The 18,241-nt window shown below is 44.4% G+C and overlaps 1 protein-coding gene across 1 annotated transcript in view; it reads right to left on the bottom strand.

Annotated features, from left to right (window-relative positions):
- adamts18 (ADAM metallopeptidase with thrombospondin type 1 motif, 18) overlaps positions 1-18,241 on the bottom strand; it is a 348,492-nt gene that overhangs the window by 50,115 nt on the left and 280,136 nt on the right. The window contains exons 15-16 of the mRNA XM_063067228.1: positions 14,556-14,697; positions 13,055-13,181 (exon numbers count right to left, since the gene is read on the bottom strand). Coding sequence (XP_062923298.1) covers positions 13,055-13,181; positions 14,556-14,697 — 269 coding nt within the window. The remainder of the gene's footprint in view (positions 1-13,054; positions 13,182-14,555; positions 14,698-18,241) is intronic.

Below are 18,241 nucleotides of genomic sequence, written 5' to 3'. Positions count from 1 at the left end.
AAGCAGGAGACAGGATTTTACACACACTCTTAGTTTATACAATCCTTTACTTTGGAAACAAATGTTTGCTGAAAAAAAGCTTCCTGTCTCCTAAGGCTGCTCTTTAACAAGAGCCAGTGCAATGTGCAACAGCTGACTCTGAAATACAGTGCTCCTCAGGCACGTAGAGTCAAAAGTGATAAGAGAATTTATGACAACAACCATTCATCAGCGGAGCAGACTGCACTAATGATATCTGAACGATGGCCAGTTTCTCATTCAGAGAGAAAAGGGGAAAATTGTCAGTTGGCAGCTCTCCTGATAACTATTGTTGGGTGGAACACTGAACATGCAGCCCAACAGCTTTCACCAAGTTTAATGTAGTAAAGAGTCCCAATTGTGATCAATAATACTTTGACCCTCAGAAGGAGACCTGTTCATCACCAGAGCAAAGAAAAGAGCTCAAAAAGTTACTGCTGACTCCATCCACCATAGCAGTCAGCTATTCACCAAATTGCTGTCAGGAAAACATTACAAGTCCATTACCACCAGGACCTACACCAGAAGATCATAAGATATAGGAGCAGAATTAGGCCATTTGGCCCATCGAGTCTGCTCCACCATTCCATCATGGCTGATCCTGGATCCACTCAACCCCGTATACCCCCCTTCTCACCATATCCTTTGAAGCCCTGACCAATCAGGAAACGATCAACTTCTGTCGTAAATACACCCACGGACTTGGTCTCCACCGCAGTCTGTGGCAGAATATTCCACAGATTCACTACTCTCTGGCTAAAGAAATTCCTCTGTCTAAAATGTCACCCCTCAATTTTGAGGCTCTTGTTCTGGATAACCTCCACCATAGGAAACACCATCTCCACATCCACCCTCTCTAGTCCTTTTAACATTCTGTAGGTTTCAAAGAGATCCACCTACCCCCAACTGTCAACTCTGAGGCTTCTTTCCTGCAGTTATTCAGTTTCTCAACAAAACTCACTCAGGTGTAAGACCCTGATGCTCAGATATGGCCTAGGATATGCTGGGACACATCATCAGTAATATAACCTGGGGTCATCACATGTTTACGGTCATTCAACATCGGACACCTTTGCCCTGGCAACACAATCAGGGATGATCAGGCCCAGGCTGTGTCCCAGCAGCATTGGTCCGGTGGTGGGGTGGGGGGTGGGGGGTGGGGGGGGGCTCACACCTCTTGATCCAAAGCCATCTGGAGGCTTGCTCAGCAGCCTCTGACAGTCCTGACAGCTAATTGTCCCTGCACAACATCTGCTAAATGGTATTTCCTGCTCTCCTTGTCCTACTGATAATTATTAAGACTGTTCATACGCTCAGATTTATTTGTTTAATTTCTGACATTTGCTCATGTGACTGTTCTGCTAATTGGTGATTGCTCATGGCTATTTGCACTATTGTCTTGTAAATTGTTGCTTGCTATTATGTTGTCTGTTATGGTATTGTCCTGTGTTTTATACTTGGGAGCAAACCGCTATCAATTCTGGTATGTTTCACATACTGGCAGAAAAAGTGATTCTGATTCTGATAACAAGACAGATATTTGATAATTTGGCCTATTTTCAAGCTGTACATCTCAGTGGCAATGAACTCCACCAGTGTCTCTGGAACCAGGCTTATCAGAGGAATGCCAGACAGGGTGGAAAAAAAAAGAAACTTGTTTATTTTTAACTTTTCACCACATGAGCGCAGCACTGTAGTGTAGTGTTAGTGCATCACATTACAGTGCCAGCAATTGCTGATCAGGGTTCAATTCCCACTGCTGCCTGTAAGGATGTATGTTCTCCCCATGACCACATGTGGTTCCTCCGGGTGCTCTGGTTTCCACCCACATTCCAAAAACATATGGGTTAGTTTTAGTAAATTGTGAGCATGATTATGTTGGCACTGGAGGCTTGGCGATGCTTGTCGGCTGACTGGATTTCATGCAAATATTGCATTCACTGTATATTGTGATGTACAGTACATCGATAAATAGAGCTAATCTTTAGCTTTATCAGCACATTGAGTACTATTTAAAAGTTGTAATACAGAGCTGATGTGTGATAATGCACAGTTAACTATCTTTTAGTCAATCGGATAGAAGGACAAATACGTGTTCAGTGGTGCATTGGGATCTTTTAAGTCCATCCAAGGGAAGCATGGGCTTTGCTACAATGTATCATTGGAAATGTGGTGACTCAAACAACGTAGCACTCCTTGACCTCAGAAGCAAATGACTGTAGATGCAGAAATCCGCAAGATAAGCTAGGATGTTGGAGACACCCAGTAAGCCATCAGCAATGCAGTACGACGGTTGATCAGTAAAAGCAGCTTGCACTCAAACCAGCTACTCAAGAATTTTTACAGGATTGTGTTCAGACAGCTACCCAATAGCCTCAGTAAAGAACAGGCTGTCTGTCTTGTGCAATGGGCAGGGATGTTCACCAAGCTGAATTTGGATCAAGTGTTGACTGTGCACGTTTGTATGTGTTTGTGTGCCAATGGAACAGAGACACTGTTGACCACACCTCCAGAACATGGCAAAACATCAAATATGTTCTGCATGATATTACCTGAGCAACGAGGAGGGATTACAATCTCAGTAGAGAAAGTTAAAAAAGTCATAGGTACTGTGCAAAAGTCTAAGGAAAATATATATAGCTCGGGTGTCTCAGACTTGTAGTAATTTTATGTATTGCACTGAACTGCTGCTGCAAAAAAAAAATAATTTCATGCCATCTGTGGGTGATGATAAACCTCATTCTGATATGGGTCTCTATTGTGGACTGACAGTGGGAAGGGGGTAGGGAAAGGGGAAATCATGGCTGGGAAAAGGAGAAGGGAGAGGGGAGGGAGCAGGAAGCACCAGAGAGGAATTCTGTAATGACCAATAAACCAATTGATTAGCATCAAATGACCTTGCCTGGTGTCTCAGGCTGGGTGTTTCTGCACCCGTGCAATCCCCTGCCCTGGTACCCCTACTCTGGCACCCGTCCCACACCCCTCCCGTGGCGCTCCACTCTCACCAATCCCAACATCCTTTGCTCCCACCAGATTTACAAACTTGCTCTCCACTCCATGTTGACAAATACAGTACTGTGCAAAAGTCTTAGGCACCTAGCTATATATATGTGCCTAAGACTTTTGCACAGTTCTGAAAATGCTGAAAATCAGAAGTGAAAAACAGAAAACTCAATAAATACTCAACATGTCAAGCAACATCTGTGGAGAGAGAAGCAGATTACTGTTTAGGTTGAGGGTCTTCTCCTGTCTCTCCTCTCATGGATATTACATGACCTGTTGAATGTTTCCAGTTTTATCTGTTTCATTAATAGAAGCCATTTCCAGACATCTCAGCAATATTCCCAACAGATTATTTGGTTACTTCTTCTCAAACTAATTCCAGGTGCTTAGCTCTGTAACTCTAGCTGTGGTCTACCTATGATGCATAAAATTGTGATCTTCCAAAATTCAGTTCTCTGTGTCCCTTTCATCCATGACTCCATCGCTGACCTATATTTGGTTAAGCATAATTTTAAAAATTCTCACCCGTTTTCAAATTCTTCCTGGATCGAGTTCCCCTCTATCGTTGCAACCTCCTTCAACCCCACCACTCTCCAAGATCTCCACATTCTAGTTCCAGCCCCTTGATTATTGAATCACTCCATGCTACTGGATGAAACATTTGCATGTAGATACACCCTTTCCACCACAGCTCAATTTCGCTAGTATAGATTGTTGTTCCATTCAGTTTGGAATCTTTGAAATTCAATATATATCGTGTCAGAGTATTAAGAATGGAGTGGGAACTGTGGTCCCCATCATTTTTCATCATTTGGACAAAGTACTTGCATCACTGGGTGGGGGGTTGGGGGGGGGCTGGAGATACAGCTCCACCAAAGGAGGTGTAAGGTGCACCTTCTGTCCGCTAGCCTGCAGGTCACCCTTGGGTGAGGTGTAGCACCTGCTTAGTCCACCAATCAGGGTCAGGTGAAGCCATGGGAGTTGTGGTGGATGGTTGTATGAGCAGCTGGTGCATATCACAATTTCTGGTTAAGCAATAATTGATGCCAGGCAGACAATCTCTGAAGAGTATTGATAATGGCTGGGGCCACCCGTCTTGTAAAGACACTGCCCAGAAGGTGGCATTGGCAATCTACATCTATAGAATAATTTGCCAAAAACAATCATAGTCACAGAAAGATCATGATTGCCCACGTCATACCACACGTCAAATAACAATGATGATGATGATGACTTGCACCACCCACCTAGTCAAAGATGAAGTAATGAAACAAGTCCATTGGCCCACTTAGTTTGTACCAACCATTTACTGTTTGATTCTGAGGTCATTGGCAAAAAGAACATACAGTACAACAGCACAGAACAAGAACAGGTTCTTCAGCCCACCGTGACTTTCCAAAGTGATCAACCTAGAGTCTAATTACACCATCCTTTCTACCTGCTCCTGGTCCGTATTCCTCCTTATTCTGCATACACAGGTGTCTATCTAATTGTCTCTTTAATATCTCTGTTATATCTGTCTCAGGCAAGACACCAACCACTCTTTTGCCCTGCAGATCTCCTTTGAAATTTACCGTTTTCCCTCTAGTATTAGATATTTCAACCCTAGGGGAGAAAGTCGTCAGCTGTCCACTGCACCTATGCCTTTCAGAAGTTTGTATATTTCTATCAGGGCATCTTCACCATTGAGGATATCTTCTAAAGCAGCGGTCCCCAACCACTGGGCCGCGGACCAGTACCAGGCCACAGAGCATTTGCTACCGGGCCACAAGGAAACGATATGATTCGGCGATATGACTCAGCCTCACCTTTCCTCATTCCCTGTCACGCCCACTGTTGAGCTTGAACACACGCGAGGTCATTAACAGCGCGTCATCCATGTCAGCGCGGGAAGAAGATCAACTCCTCGAGCTTACAAATGACGGCGGGCTGAAAAGTATGTTTGACATAACATCTCTGCCGGCATTCTGGATCAAAGTCAAGGCTAAATATCCTGAGATAGCCATGAAAGCACTGAAAACGTTGCTTCCATTTCCAACATATCTCTGCAATGAATGCGACGAAAACTAAATAGACTGGATATGAGGAACCTCCTTCGAGTATCGCTGTCTCCCATCACCCCTTGATAGGGCCGTCTTGTTGGAGGGAAACAAGCCCAGGGCTCCCACTGATTCAGCGATACTGGTGTGTTACAATGATTTTATATGTTCATACGGGGAAAATATGTGCTGTGTGTTTAATATGCAAACGTTACTTAAAATGTTATGATGCTATTGACTGATAAGTGACTCATATAACCATATAACAATTACGGCACGGAAATAGGCGATCTCGGCCCTTCTAGTCCGTTCCGAAAGCTACTCTCACCTAGTCCCACCGACCTGCACTCAGCCCATAACCATCCATTCCTTTCCTGTCCATATACCTATCCAATTTTTCTTTAAATAATATCGAACCTGCCTCTACCACTTCTACTGTAAGTTCGTTCAACACTTAAAGCTCCCTGTCCTCCTCTGATGATTGACTTATCACTATATTCATGCGAGGAAAATATGCACTGTGTGTTTAATATTAAATTCATTAGATAAACCCTTTTAGAAACGAAATTGAGTGTATTAGCTCCTTATTACCAATATTCCGGTCGTGATGAACACCACCCCCCCCCCGAACAGAATCGCCAAAAACGCTTTGCAGAGAATAATATCGGCAGGTACACGCATGTGCACTGGTGCCCGCGTAAGGCTTCATGGTCATTGTAGTCTTTCGTTGACTGCTACTCTTGTCCATTGGCAACCCTACCCCCCCCCACACCGCCCCCCCCCCCGGGTTGGCTGGTCCGCAAGAATATTGTCAATATTAAACCGGTCTGCAGCGCAAAAAAGGTTGGGGACCCCTGTTCTAAAGGCTGCACTTCAAGAAGGTGGCAGCCATCATTAAAAACCTTCACCATTCAAAGCCACTGAACTATACAGCACAGATAAAGGCCCTTCCGCCCAACGATTCCATGTCGACCACACTGTGTATCCAGCAAGTCCCAATTTCCTGTGTTTGTCCCATATCCCACCTACTAAATTACTTCTTAAATGATACGATAGTACGTGCCTCAACCACTTCCTCTGGTAGCTCCTTCCACCTGCCACTACCAGTAGCCTAGTGGCTGGTGTGACACTAATACAGCGTGGGGCATTCTGGAGTTCGGAGTTCAATTCCAGCACCCTTCTGTAAGGAGTCTCTGTGCTTCCTCCCCATGGAATATGTATGTTTTCCCCAGGTGCTCCGCTTTGCTTCCACAGTTCAAAGACGCACGGGGTAAGTTAATTGGTCATTGTAAGTTGTCCTGGTGATTGAATTAGTGTTAATCATGGTTGTGGGGTTACTGGGGTGGCGAGGGTTGAAGGGCCTGAAGGGCCTACTCCACACAGTACCACAAGATAAGTAAAATAAAAAAAATATGTTTCTCAGGTCCCTTTTTAAACCTTTCCCCACTCACCCTAAATCTATGCCCCTTAGTTTTGGACACTTTTACCCTGGGGAAAAGACTGTTACCTTCCACCTTATCAAGCCACATAGCTACTTCCAGCTTCTGTAGTTCTAAAAAATGTTTATTCTTGGTTTGAATTTAATTGATATCCTATTCCCAACTCCCAGTCTTTGTTTGGTTCTTCACTGGGTCAGTTAAAACTTGGTCAAGTGCAATCAGTTCTCTTCTGATCGTAGATTTCTGTGGCACACCATCACTGACGAATTCAGAGTTTGGGGCCTGGAGTTCAGGGTCTGCTCATCGCCGGGTCCTGGGATCAATTGGAAGCCTGGAAGTCAAGGCCCGACGGCTGGAGCCCTGGTTCTGCAAGTTTGTGAGATCACTGGAGAAGCCTGAGGCCCGTTGTCTGCAAGTCCAGAGGTCTGCTGGAGACCCAGAGGTCGCCTGTCCGCAGTTCTGGGGTCAGAGGTGTATGTGTTGTCGCGTTGTTTTGTGGTGATTATTCTATTGGTGCTTGTGTTGTTCTGCTGAACATTGTGAGTGTGCTGTATTGGGCACTGGAGTTTGTGGCGACACGAGCAGGCTGCTCCAAGCTTATCCCAAGGTTGTCTTGATTGTTAACACAAGTGACGCATTTCATTGTATGCTTTGATGTCCGTGATAAATAAGTAAATTTGAATCTAAGTATAGTCATTGTTTTCTCCCACTGAGAAAGTTAAAACATTGGCAAATCCTGCTATAACTCTTCAGCCCTCATGGGATCCGTCCACCTGGCCTTCACAGGTGTCCCTGACAACTCATGCATTTCCTGCTTCTGCCCCGAACATTCAAACCCACGGTAGGATGGATCTAGTACTAATCCCTGGGGTCAGCCACACTCCTGATGGTGTTGCTTGCCTAAATTTCTCCACTCCTGTGCCAGCATGCTGCTCCTAATGTTTCAGGCTTGTATTTCTCACTGTGGGATCACCCACACAGCATATAATATACACAGCACATCAATAATGAGGAGCCAGATTTAATTAATTAAATGTTTTGAATAACCTATTGAAAATACCCAAATGCTTTATCTTAAACATCACAACCGGAACAAATAGCTGCACCTTTAATGTCACTTTCACCGATACCTACTTTAATCTACCGTGACGCGGAGATGTAACAAAAGCTGAGCTATTTTAACTGATCCTGCATTGTACAGCTACCACTAGCGAAGCATTTGTGGATGATTGCTTAAAAGTCATGAACTATGGGGTTGAGATTGGGTGACAGAGTCTCCTTCAGTGTGGCTGTGATTTTTAGCTCGTCATTATGATGGAGGTGGTGGGGTGGAGAAATGGCTGTACCAGAGGAGGTGGAAGGCACTCCTCCCCTCCGCTAGCCTGCAGGTCACCCTTGGGCAGGGTGTAGCACCTGCTCAGCCCCTCCCAATCACGGGTCGCCTGAAGCCATGGGAGCAGGTGGTGGATGCTCGTGTCAGCGGCTGGTGCAGATCACACATCCTGGTTATGTGACCGCTGACGCCAGGCAGCCAAACTCTGAAGAGTATTAGAGTATATAGAGGGAAAAGGGGATGGGAAATGGTGCAGAGGAGGTGGGGTGTACAGGAAGTTTGAGAAATCATAGTATGCCCTTGGTTCGATTCTAATCTCTGGTGCTGCCTGTGTGGAGTTCGCATGCTCTACCTGTGACCTCATGGGTTTCCTCCCACATTTCAAAGAGATTCAGGTTGGCTGCTTAGGTGGCCTTGTGTGTAGATGAGTCGGGGGGGGGTGCAGGAACTAGGTTATGGGACTATAGGGTATAATAAAAATGAGTTCAGTGTGAGCTTTGTATAAATGTGTTCTTGATGGCTAGAACAGGCTGAGTGGGCTGAAAGGCCTGTTATTTTACTGAATGATTTTGACTCCATGACTGGTTTCAGCATTGCTTGCTGGGGAAACCCCAGTGAATTCAAAAGGCTACAGAGGCTGGAGAACTCATCACCGATACAGCTCTCCCCACCATCTACTGATGTTCTGATGAAGCATCTCGGCCCAAAATGTCAACTGTTTACTCTCTTCCATAGATGCAGCTTGGCCTGCTGAGATCCTCCAGCATTTTGTGTGTCTTACTTAGACTTCCAGCATCTGCAGATTTACTCTTGTTTGTGCTTCTACTAATATCATTATGTTTATATTGGTTTACTACCTAAATGTTGGAGAAATTATGTATAATATGTGACTGTCAGGTTTAGCCATTATATTGATTATCTCCTATCTTTCAGACCAGAATGAAGGATTTTGATTTGAAACATCGACTGTCCATCGCAGATGCTGTCAGATCTGCTGAGCAACTCCGGTGCCTTGTTTGTTAATTGTTATTTCTAGATTATCCTGCATGTGGAAGCATCCCTTCCACATCACCATGTCAAAACCCCTCAGTTCCTTCAATATTACAATTACGCCCCTCTCACACTTCTAAATTCCAATGGACACAAGTCTGGACTGTCCAATCTTTCCCGTAAGACAACCCTCTTGATCCAAATATCAGTCTGGTAATCCCTCTCCAAACTGCTTTCAAGACATCTACACCCTTTCAGCACAGGTTTGATCTCAACGACACCTGCTATGACTAAAGTATAACCTTCTTACCTTGGTATGGGTGTTGGGGTGGAGGTGGGTTTCTGTCAAAGGAGGTTTACGATGCTCCTTCCCTCTGCTAGCCTGCGGTTCACCCTCGGGCAAGGGGTAGCACCCGCTTATACCCTGATCAGGATCACGTGAAGCAATGGGAGTAGCTGGTGCACATCACAAATCCTGGTAATGCGACCACTCACAGCAGCAGACAATCTAAAGAGTTTTGATAATGCTGGGGTAACCCGTCTTGTAAAGACATTGCCCAGAAAAAGGCAATGGTAAAACACTTCTGTAGAAAAATTTGCCAAGAACAATCAAAGTCATGAGACTATCATTGTCCATGTCATATGACATGACACATAATGATGATGATGGCGGCCTTGGTAGACCATTCCTCTCATATAGACCTCCTGTGAATTAAGCACCAGGACATGCAGATCCATCTCTGAGCTCTGTAATCCCTCACCATTTAAATGATATAATTCCTGTTTCATTTTTCTTTCAGAGATGTAGAAGACCTTCCATCAGATTTTGTCCATAAGTTGAAAAATTTACAAAAATCACTTGACCTTCACAATGACATCAAAAACATAAGCTTACTAAAAATGAACAATTACTAAAAGTGGGAGAGACAGAGAGAAAAGTAGTTCAGCCATTTGTAGGAATTAAAGTGTGGCATTTATCAAACTTTTATATTTGATAACACAGTCAGCCCTCCTTATCTGCGAGTTCCGCATGCGCGAGTTCAACCAACCGCAAATCCAGAAAACCCAGAAGTGCTCTTCCAGCACTTGCTGTTTTGAGCATGTACAGACTTTTTTCTTGTCATTATTCCCTAAACAATGCAGTATAACAACTATTTTACATAGCATTTACATTGTATTAGGTATAACAAGTAATCTAGAGATGATTTAAAGTATACGGGAGGATGTGCATAGGTTATTATGGATCGGGATCGAAAAAAAACAGAGCAGGTACATCTGGTATTATTTAGTGCCAGTTAGTCAAACGTTTGTCCTAGTATATAGTATATATTTTACCTTTCTATGCATATAAAACACTTAAGAAACATATGTTTCAGCGCCAGGCTCAGGAATGGAAATTCCCGAGTTCGATCCAGTGACCAACTGCTCCTGAGCGCACTCTCCATCCCCGCCGGGTTGATGTGAGGATCAAAAACCCAAAACCCCAAAACCCAATAATTAAACCACTGCGTTGCTTAGTAACAATTGTAGCTTTCATCAGGGCAGGGCCTTTCTCACTTTATCCTTTAAAATTGTTCTGATCGTTGACCGACTGTAGCCTAATGCTTTTCCAATGACCGATGGCGTTTCACCTCTTTCCGATCGCTTTATTATTTCCACTTTATTTTCAATCGTGATTGTGATTATTTTCATGAACAGAAACACCGCGGATTCAGAGCTCCGCTGCCGGGTCCTAATGTCCACCGCACTATAACTGGTTAAATAAGGTCTGGGGTTCTGCTGGGTCCTAAGGTCCACGGAATTGAGCCAGGTTGAAAAAGGGACTCAAGCATCCGCATTTTTTGGCATCCGTGAGGGGTCCCAGAACCAATCCCTCGCGGATAAGGAGGGCCAACTTTATTATGCTGAAGTTTTGAATTAAATAATATTATGGGAGCCCATTCATATCTATTGGTGTCCTTAAGATATAGGAGCTGAATTAGGCCATTCGACTCAATGAGTCTGCTCTACCAGTCCATCATGACTGATTAATTTTCCCTCTCAACTCCATTCTCCTGCCTTCTCCCAAAATCTTTGGCGCTCTTTCTAATTAAGACCATAAGACATAGGAACAGAATTAGACCATTTGGCCCATCGAGTCTGATCATGGCTGATCCTTTTTTTCTATCTCCTCCTCAACCCCGGTTCCCGGCCTTCTCCCCGTAACCTTTGATGCCATGTCCAATCAAGAACCTATCAATCTCTGCCTTACATACTCCAAATGTCCTGGCCTCCACAGCTGCATGTGGCAACAAATTCCACAAATTCACCACCCTTTGGCTAAATAAATTTCCCCACATTTCTGTTTTGAAAGGGTGCCCCTCTATCCTGAGGCTGTGCTCTCTTGTCCTAGACTCTCCCACCATGGGAAACATCCTTTCCACATCTACTCTGTCTAGGCCTTACAACATTCAAAAAGTTTCAATGAGACCCGTTCCCCCCCCGCCCCAATCTTTCTGAATTCCAGCAAGCACAGACCCAGATCCATCAAACGTTCATCATAAGATAACTCTTTCATTCCTGGAATCATCCATGTGAACCTCCTCTGGACTCTCTCCAATGCCAGCACTTTTTTTTCTAAGATGAGGAGCCCAAAATTGTTCATAATACTCAAGGTGAGGCCTCACCAGTGCCTTATAAAACCTCAACATCACATCCTTGCTCTTGTATGCTAGACCTCTTGAAATGAATGCTTCCTCACCACCGACTCAACCTGCAAGTTAACCTTCAAGGTGTTCTGCACAAGGACTCCCAAGTCCGTCTGCATCTCAAATTCCTGGATTTTCTCCCCGTTTAGAAAATAGTCCGCACATTTATTTCTACTACCGAAGTACATGACCATGCATTTTCCAACATTGCATTTCATTTGCCACTTTCTTGCCCATTCTCCTAATCTGCCTAAGTCCTTCTACATCCTACTTGTTTCCTCAACACTACCTGCTCTTCCACCAATCTCCGTATCTTCTGCAAACTTGGCAACAAAGCCACCTATTCCATCATCTAAATCATTAATATATAGCATAAAAAGAAGTGGTCCCAACACCAACCCCAGCAGAGCACCACTATTCACTGGCAGTCAACCAGAAAAGGATCATTTTATTCCCACTCACTGCTTCCTACCAACCAGGCAATGCTCTAACCGTATTAGTAACTTTCCTTGTAATACCGTGGGTCTTAACTTGGTAAACAGCCTCATGTGAGGCACCTTGTCAAAGGCCTTCTGAAAATCCAAATATACAACATCCACTACATCCCCTTTATCTATCCTACTTGTAATCTCCTCAAAGCATTCCAACAGGCTCGTCAGGCAGGATTTTCCCTGAAGGAAACCATGCTGACTTTGTACTATCTTGTCCGTGTCACCAAGTACTCCATCACCTCATCCTTAACAATTGACTCTAATATCTTCCCAACCACTGTAGTCAGGCTAACTGGTCTATAATTTCCTCTCTGCTGCCTTCCTCCTTTCTTAAAGAGTGGAGTAACATTTGCAATTTTCCAGTCCTCTGGCACCATGCCAGAGTCCAATGACTTTTGAAAGATCTTTTCTAATGCCACCACAATCTCTAATGCCACCTCTTTCAGAAACCTAGGATGCAGTTCCTCTGATCCAGGTGACTTATATACCTTTAGGTCTGTCAGCTTTTTGAGCACCTTCTCTCTTGTAACAGTAACTGCACCCACTTCTCTTCCTTCACACACTACAACATCAGGCATACTGCTAGTGTCCTTCACAGTGAAAACTTAAGAACCTCTGCTTTAAACATATCCAACAACATGGCCTCCACAGCCACCTTGTCAATGAATTCTACAGATTGACCATCCTCTGTCTAAGCAAATGTCTTCTCATCTAAAGGGGAATCCTTCTATTCTGTGGCTGTGCCTCTGCTCCTAGACTCTTCTATTGTTGGAAACGTCCTCTCCACATCCACTCAATCTAGACCTTTTGGTATTTGCCAGATATCAATGAGATCCCCTTGTTCTTCTAAACTCCAGTGAGTACAGACCCAGAGCCATCAAATACTCTTCAAATGCTAACCCTTTCATTCCTGTGAACATTCTCATAAACTCTCCCACTGTTGGATACCTCCTCTCCACATCCACTCTATCTAGACCTTTCAAGTCATGTGTTCATAAGCCTGTAACAGTAAAGGAGCTCCCCATGTGTATGTGGATCACTTGTCAGCACTTACCTTGCAGGACATGGCTGAGTGTTACAGCTAACTGTTCCTGTCACAGGTCTTGTGTGTGCTGTACACAAGCTGGTGTTGACCTGAATGAGGTGGTCCTGCAGACAATAGGCCATGGTCACCATTTTTCCTGCGAAGAAATTAAGAGGGTGTTAATGTTTGAATTAATCCAGTTGAAGATTCACAGAGAGTTTGTAGGTTGATAACAAAAGCTGGTGATAAACCATTCCACTGGAAAGGCTAAGCTTCCTACGCTAACCTGCCATGAATTAAAATGTGCATGGAGAAATGTGAGTTATAAGACCATAAGTCATAGGAGCAGAATTTGGCCATTCAGACCATTAAGTCTTCTCCACTATTCGATCCTAGGGTTGAGAGGGAAAATCTCTCTTCTTGTCTCATTGCCTAGAGAGAGTCCTTACTCTCCAGAAGATCTTACAGCATTGAAAAGGACCAGTTATTCTGCTCTACCTGTGCAAATTCTTTGAAAAAAAAGACAACTCATTCGCCCATTTTCCTTGCCCGTTTATGGAGGGGAAGAACAGTCAACGTTTTGGGCTGATGCCCTTCATCAAGACTGAAAAGGAAGGGGGCAGAAGTTGCAATAAGAAGGTGAGAGGGAGAGGCAGGTGATGCTAAGTGAGGGGAAAAGTGGGTGGGTGGGGGATGGAGTATGAACGAAGAAGCTGTGAAGTGATAAGTGAAAAAGGTAAATTGTTGAAGAAGAAGAGGGAATATGGTGGGAGAGGAGATGGGCCATGGGAGAAAGGGAAGGAGGTGGAGCACCGGGGGATGCGATGGGCAGGAGAGGAGAGGAGAAGCAGTAAGGGGGGAGTCAGAATGGGGAATGGAAAATGAGAGAAGGGGCAAAGGGGCCTACTCTCTAGTCTTCAACATTTCTTTCTTTTTATTTATTTACAGAAACAGCACAGTAACAGGCTATTCAGTCCTTGCTGTCCAATTACACCCAAGCGACCAATTAACCGACCAACCCGTACGTCTTTGGGATACAGGAGGCAACCGGAATACCTGGAGGAAAGCCACCCAGTCACGGTGAAAATGAAGAAGCTCCTCGGACAGCGGCGGGAATTGAACCTGGATCACTGGTGCTGCAATAGCATGCTGTACTACTGTGCCTCCCCAACACAAGAGATTCAGCAGATGCTGGAAATCTTGAGCAACACACAGAGAAAATGCTGGGGAAGAGCACAGTGGACCATGAGAGAAAGGGAAGGAGGAGGGGCACCAAAGACATGGCTTCTCATGTCAACCTACTAAGCCACTGCATTGAGCTAGGCCTGCAGTAGTGGACCTCAGAGAACAGAGCACCAAAGGAAACTCCTAACCAGCCTGATATTGCTCTGTAGACCATGGGCTACAAAGCAGACAAAGCCATACACTGTGCCTCCACCACAAAATGTTAACTTTTCTCTCTCTCTTTCTCTCTCTGGGGAGAGCTTAAGAAAAGAGCTTTTTTCTTCAGATGAATGGGAGAGGTACTCACCTCCAGCACACGATGCAGAGCAACTTGATCTCACGACCACCCAGGTGTAGTTGTGCCTCAGCACAGTAGCCTTGCTTTCATTAGCAGACTTGGGTAAAGTGTACTCCCACGCAATACCTGGATTCTTGCCTTGTAACAGGATCTGTTGGCGGAGAAGGGGTGGTAGGGGCAAAGATTGCAAAAGAGGGGGAGGGAATGGGGTGGGGGGGGGTTTTAAAGAGATGATGAACAGGATTAGTGTAAATTAATGCTCTCCACCACTAACCCTAACCTGCATGTCTTTGGAATGTGGGAGGAAACCAAAGAAAAAAGCAAGCAGTCATGGCAAGAATGTATAACGCCTATAGGCAGCGGTAGGAATTGAACCAAGATCAAAGATCGCTAGTGCTGTAAAGCGATGCATTAAACACTATGCTACCATACTGCCTATTTGGTCAATTGACCTCTAAGCCACAACAACAAGCCTCAGCCCAAAACGTCAACTACTTATTCCTCTCCATAGATGTCGCCCGACCTGCTGAGTTCCTCCAGCATTTTGTGTGTGTTGCTCTGGATTTCCAGCATCTGCAGAATCTCTTGTTTTTAAGACAGTGCATTTACCAGAATGCTCAGATAAGCTCAGAAATTGTAAGGCTGAGATTGATGGGCAACACAATCACTATTCTCTTTGACCTTTCCTCCCGGCTCCAGAGAGTCCGGTTATCTCTCTGTTTAAATCCTCCTCTGCCTGCGTCCTCTGAAAGAATTCACAGACCGAGACGGTTTTCTCAGGCGCTACTCTGCAGCCTCGCTAAACTCCAACATGCTGAGTCCTCCGACTGGTTATCAGCTCTTCCCAAAAATTTATGATTGGCATTAAAAAAAGCTTGTATCAGCATGTCCTTGTCCCTGATACACGTCTCTCACATCTGCCTTTACATGCCTCTGAATGACACTCACCACAAAATGGCACCCTCTTGACCACAGGATTTCAGTGCAGTAAATTTTACAGCTTTCTAAATCCCGATAAATATGGGTTTTGGTATCGGAATGAGGCACTGTGTTAGCTCTCCCCTCTTGGGTCTGCATTCCTGTTTTTGTTGAGTTTAGCTTCAGGTATAGTGGAAGCCAGAGGAGACAACAAGAAGCGTTGGTAGTAAATAATTTGTTGTTCGTTATCAATTATCCCCTCAGGCAGGGGCATTACGTCCATTGCCAGCTGTGCTGCGGATCCTTTTGGCACTCGCCCAGTGGTATAGCTGCTGCTTGCGGTCACTATGACGACTGACGGCACCGGTCTAGTCAAAAGGCACCAGAGTACATAGTGACTCCTGTGGGCTGCCCCACCCCCAGCACATCCTTAGGATGTGCGGGTTGTTAGCACACGTGACCCATTTCACTATATGTTTTGATTGCCGGCAGGTGGTAAGAGAGGGCTCCCTCACCCTCAACACTGGTGCCCCTCAGGGCTGTGTACTAAGCCCCCTCTTTTACTCTCTGTATACCCCACAGTGTTGCCACCCACAGCTCCAACCTGCTAATTAGATTTGCTGACGACATTACATTGATTGGCCTAATCTCAAACAGTAGCGAGGCAGCCCACAGAGAAGAAGTCATCACCTTGACACAGTGGTGTCAAGAAAACAACCTCTCCCTCAAAGTCGCAAAAACAAAGGAGCTGGTTGTGGATTACAGGAGGAATGGAGGCGGGCTAACCCCTATTGACATCAACAGATCTGTGGTTGAGAGCGTGAAGAGTTTTAAATTCCTCAGCATACATATCACCAAGGATCTCACGTGGTCTGTACACACCAGCTGTGTGGTGAAAAAAGCACAACAGTGCCTCTTTCACCTCAGACGGTTGAATTAGTTTGGTATGGGCCCCCAAATCCTAAGGACTTTCTGCAGGGGCACAATTGAGAGCATCCTGACTGGCCGCATCACTGCCTGGTATAGGAACTGTACTTCCCTCAATCGCAGGACTCTGTAGAGAGTGGTGCGGACAGCCCAGCACATCTGTAGATGTGAACTTCTCACTGTTCAGGACATTTACAGACAGGTGTGTAAAAAGGGCCTGAAGGATCATTGGGGACCCAAATCACTCCAACCACAAACTGTTCCAGCTGCTACCATCCAGGAAATAGTGCCACAGCATAAAAGCCAGGATCTACAGGCTCCGGGACAGCTTCTTCCGCCAGGCCATCAGACTGATTAATTCACGCTAATGCAATTGTATTTTGATGCAATATTGACTGTCCTGTTGTACATAATATTTATTACAAATTACTATAAATTGCACATTGCACAGTTAGACAGAGATTTTTACTCCTCATATGTGAAGCATATAAGTATTAAAGTGAATTCAATTCAATATACATGTGATAAATGCATAAGTATGTATAAATTGATCTGAATTTCATATTTTTTAATCCTAAACATATTAAGATACCTTGAAAGGACCCTAATATTTATCAATGAAAAGGACCCTGAAGCACATTCACTGTTTCAAAAGGGAATAGGCGCCATGGAAGTCTAGTGGTTAGAGTGACACTCGGGCTTTACGGGGTTTGGAGTTCAATTCTGATGCCATCTTTAAGGAATTTGTATGTTCTCCTCATGACCACGGGTGCTCCAGTTTCCTCCCACAATCTAAAGATCATGTCCCATGATTAGGCTGGTTTTAAACAGGTGGATTGCATGGCAGAGTGGCTCCTTAAGCCAAAGGAGCCTGTTCCACACTGTATCTCTGAATATATAAATGAATTGATAGATAAAAAAAATAAATTAAATACAGTGGATTCCAGTAAATTGGGCCATCGGTTAATCTGAACAGCTGCTTGTTTGGGACAACGCTTAAAAACAAAACCATATCCTGAACATAGCCCGGATTCCTTTCATTTATTTGGGACACTACGCCACTTAATTGGGGCAGGAGACTGTTGCCGAACATTTTCTAACTAAAGTCAATCATCTGCATTTTTATGGCCGTTAGACACAACGCCGGGCTTTGAGCAAACAGTTTTTAAAGAGCATCAGTTGTGTGCGCTTGTGTTCAAAAAGCAGTGATTTTTGTCACAGGCACTTGTCGAGAAATAACAGTAAGAAAATGTTTTGCCCACCGCAGTTTCAAGCACACAGGCTGGAAAATGCCAGAAACGGCCAGAGTGAAAAATTAAATGATTTCACTTCTTCAACAAGTTAGGAACTACAAGAAATTCGAAGATATCGACAATCATCATGAATGTTACAATGAAAATGAAGATTTGGAGGATGCAATCTTGAACAGCAATGTATGATGGCAGTCCAGTATCTGCACCAGGTACCTGCGCTGATTTTGTTCATTTCCAGTCAAAAGAACACAATGGATGAATTCCTCCATCGATAAGTATTAGGAATTAATACACAGCTTTATAGTACACCAGTGGTATTGGTAGTGTTCTCATCTGTTTAGTATTTTATTTAAAAGCATAGTTTGTTATTCAGTTAAACGGTAGTTTGTCTTTTTTAATTATCTTCATGAAACTTTAGCTCATTGGGGCAGCTGCTTAATTGGGCCAAAATGTACCAATCCTGATTTGCCCCAATTAACTGGAATCTTCTGCATTTGAAGATGAAGTAGTTGTAGGTGCTACAGGAATGTGCAGTGTGGTGAAATGCATTAGGAAGGCATCTGCCAATATTTGAGTAGAGTGAGTTCCTCCAGTGCT

The sequence above is a fragment of the Mobula hypostoma genome, chromosome 14 (assembly GCF_963921235.1).
Source record: "Mobula hypostoma chromosome 14, sMobHyp1.1, whole genome shotgun sequence".
Taxonomy (NCBI): domain Eukaryota; kingdom Metazoa; phylum Chordata; class Chondrichthyes; order Myliobatiformes; family Myliobatidae; genus Mobula; species Mobula hypostoma.
Note: the sequence above shows the minus strand (reverse complement) of the source record. Positions and strands in the feature narration are given on the sequence as shown.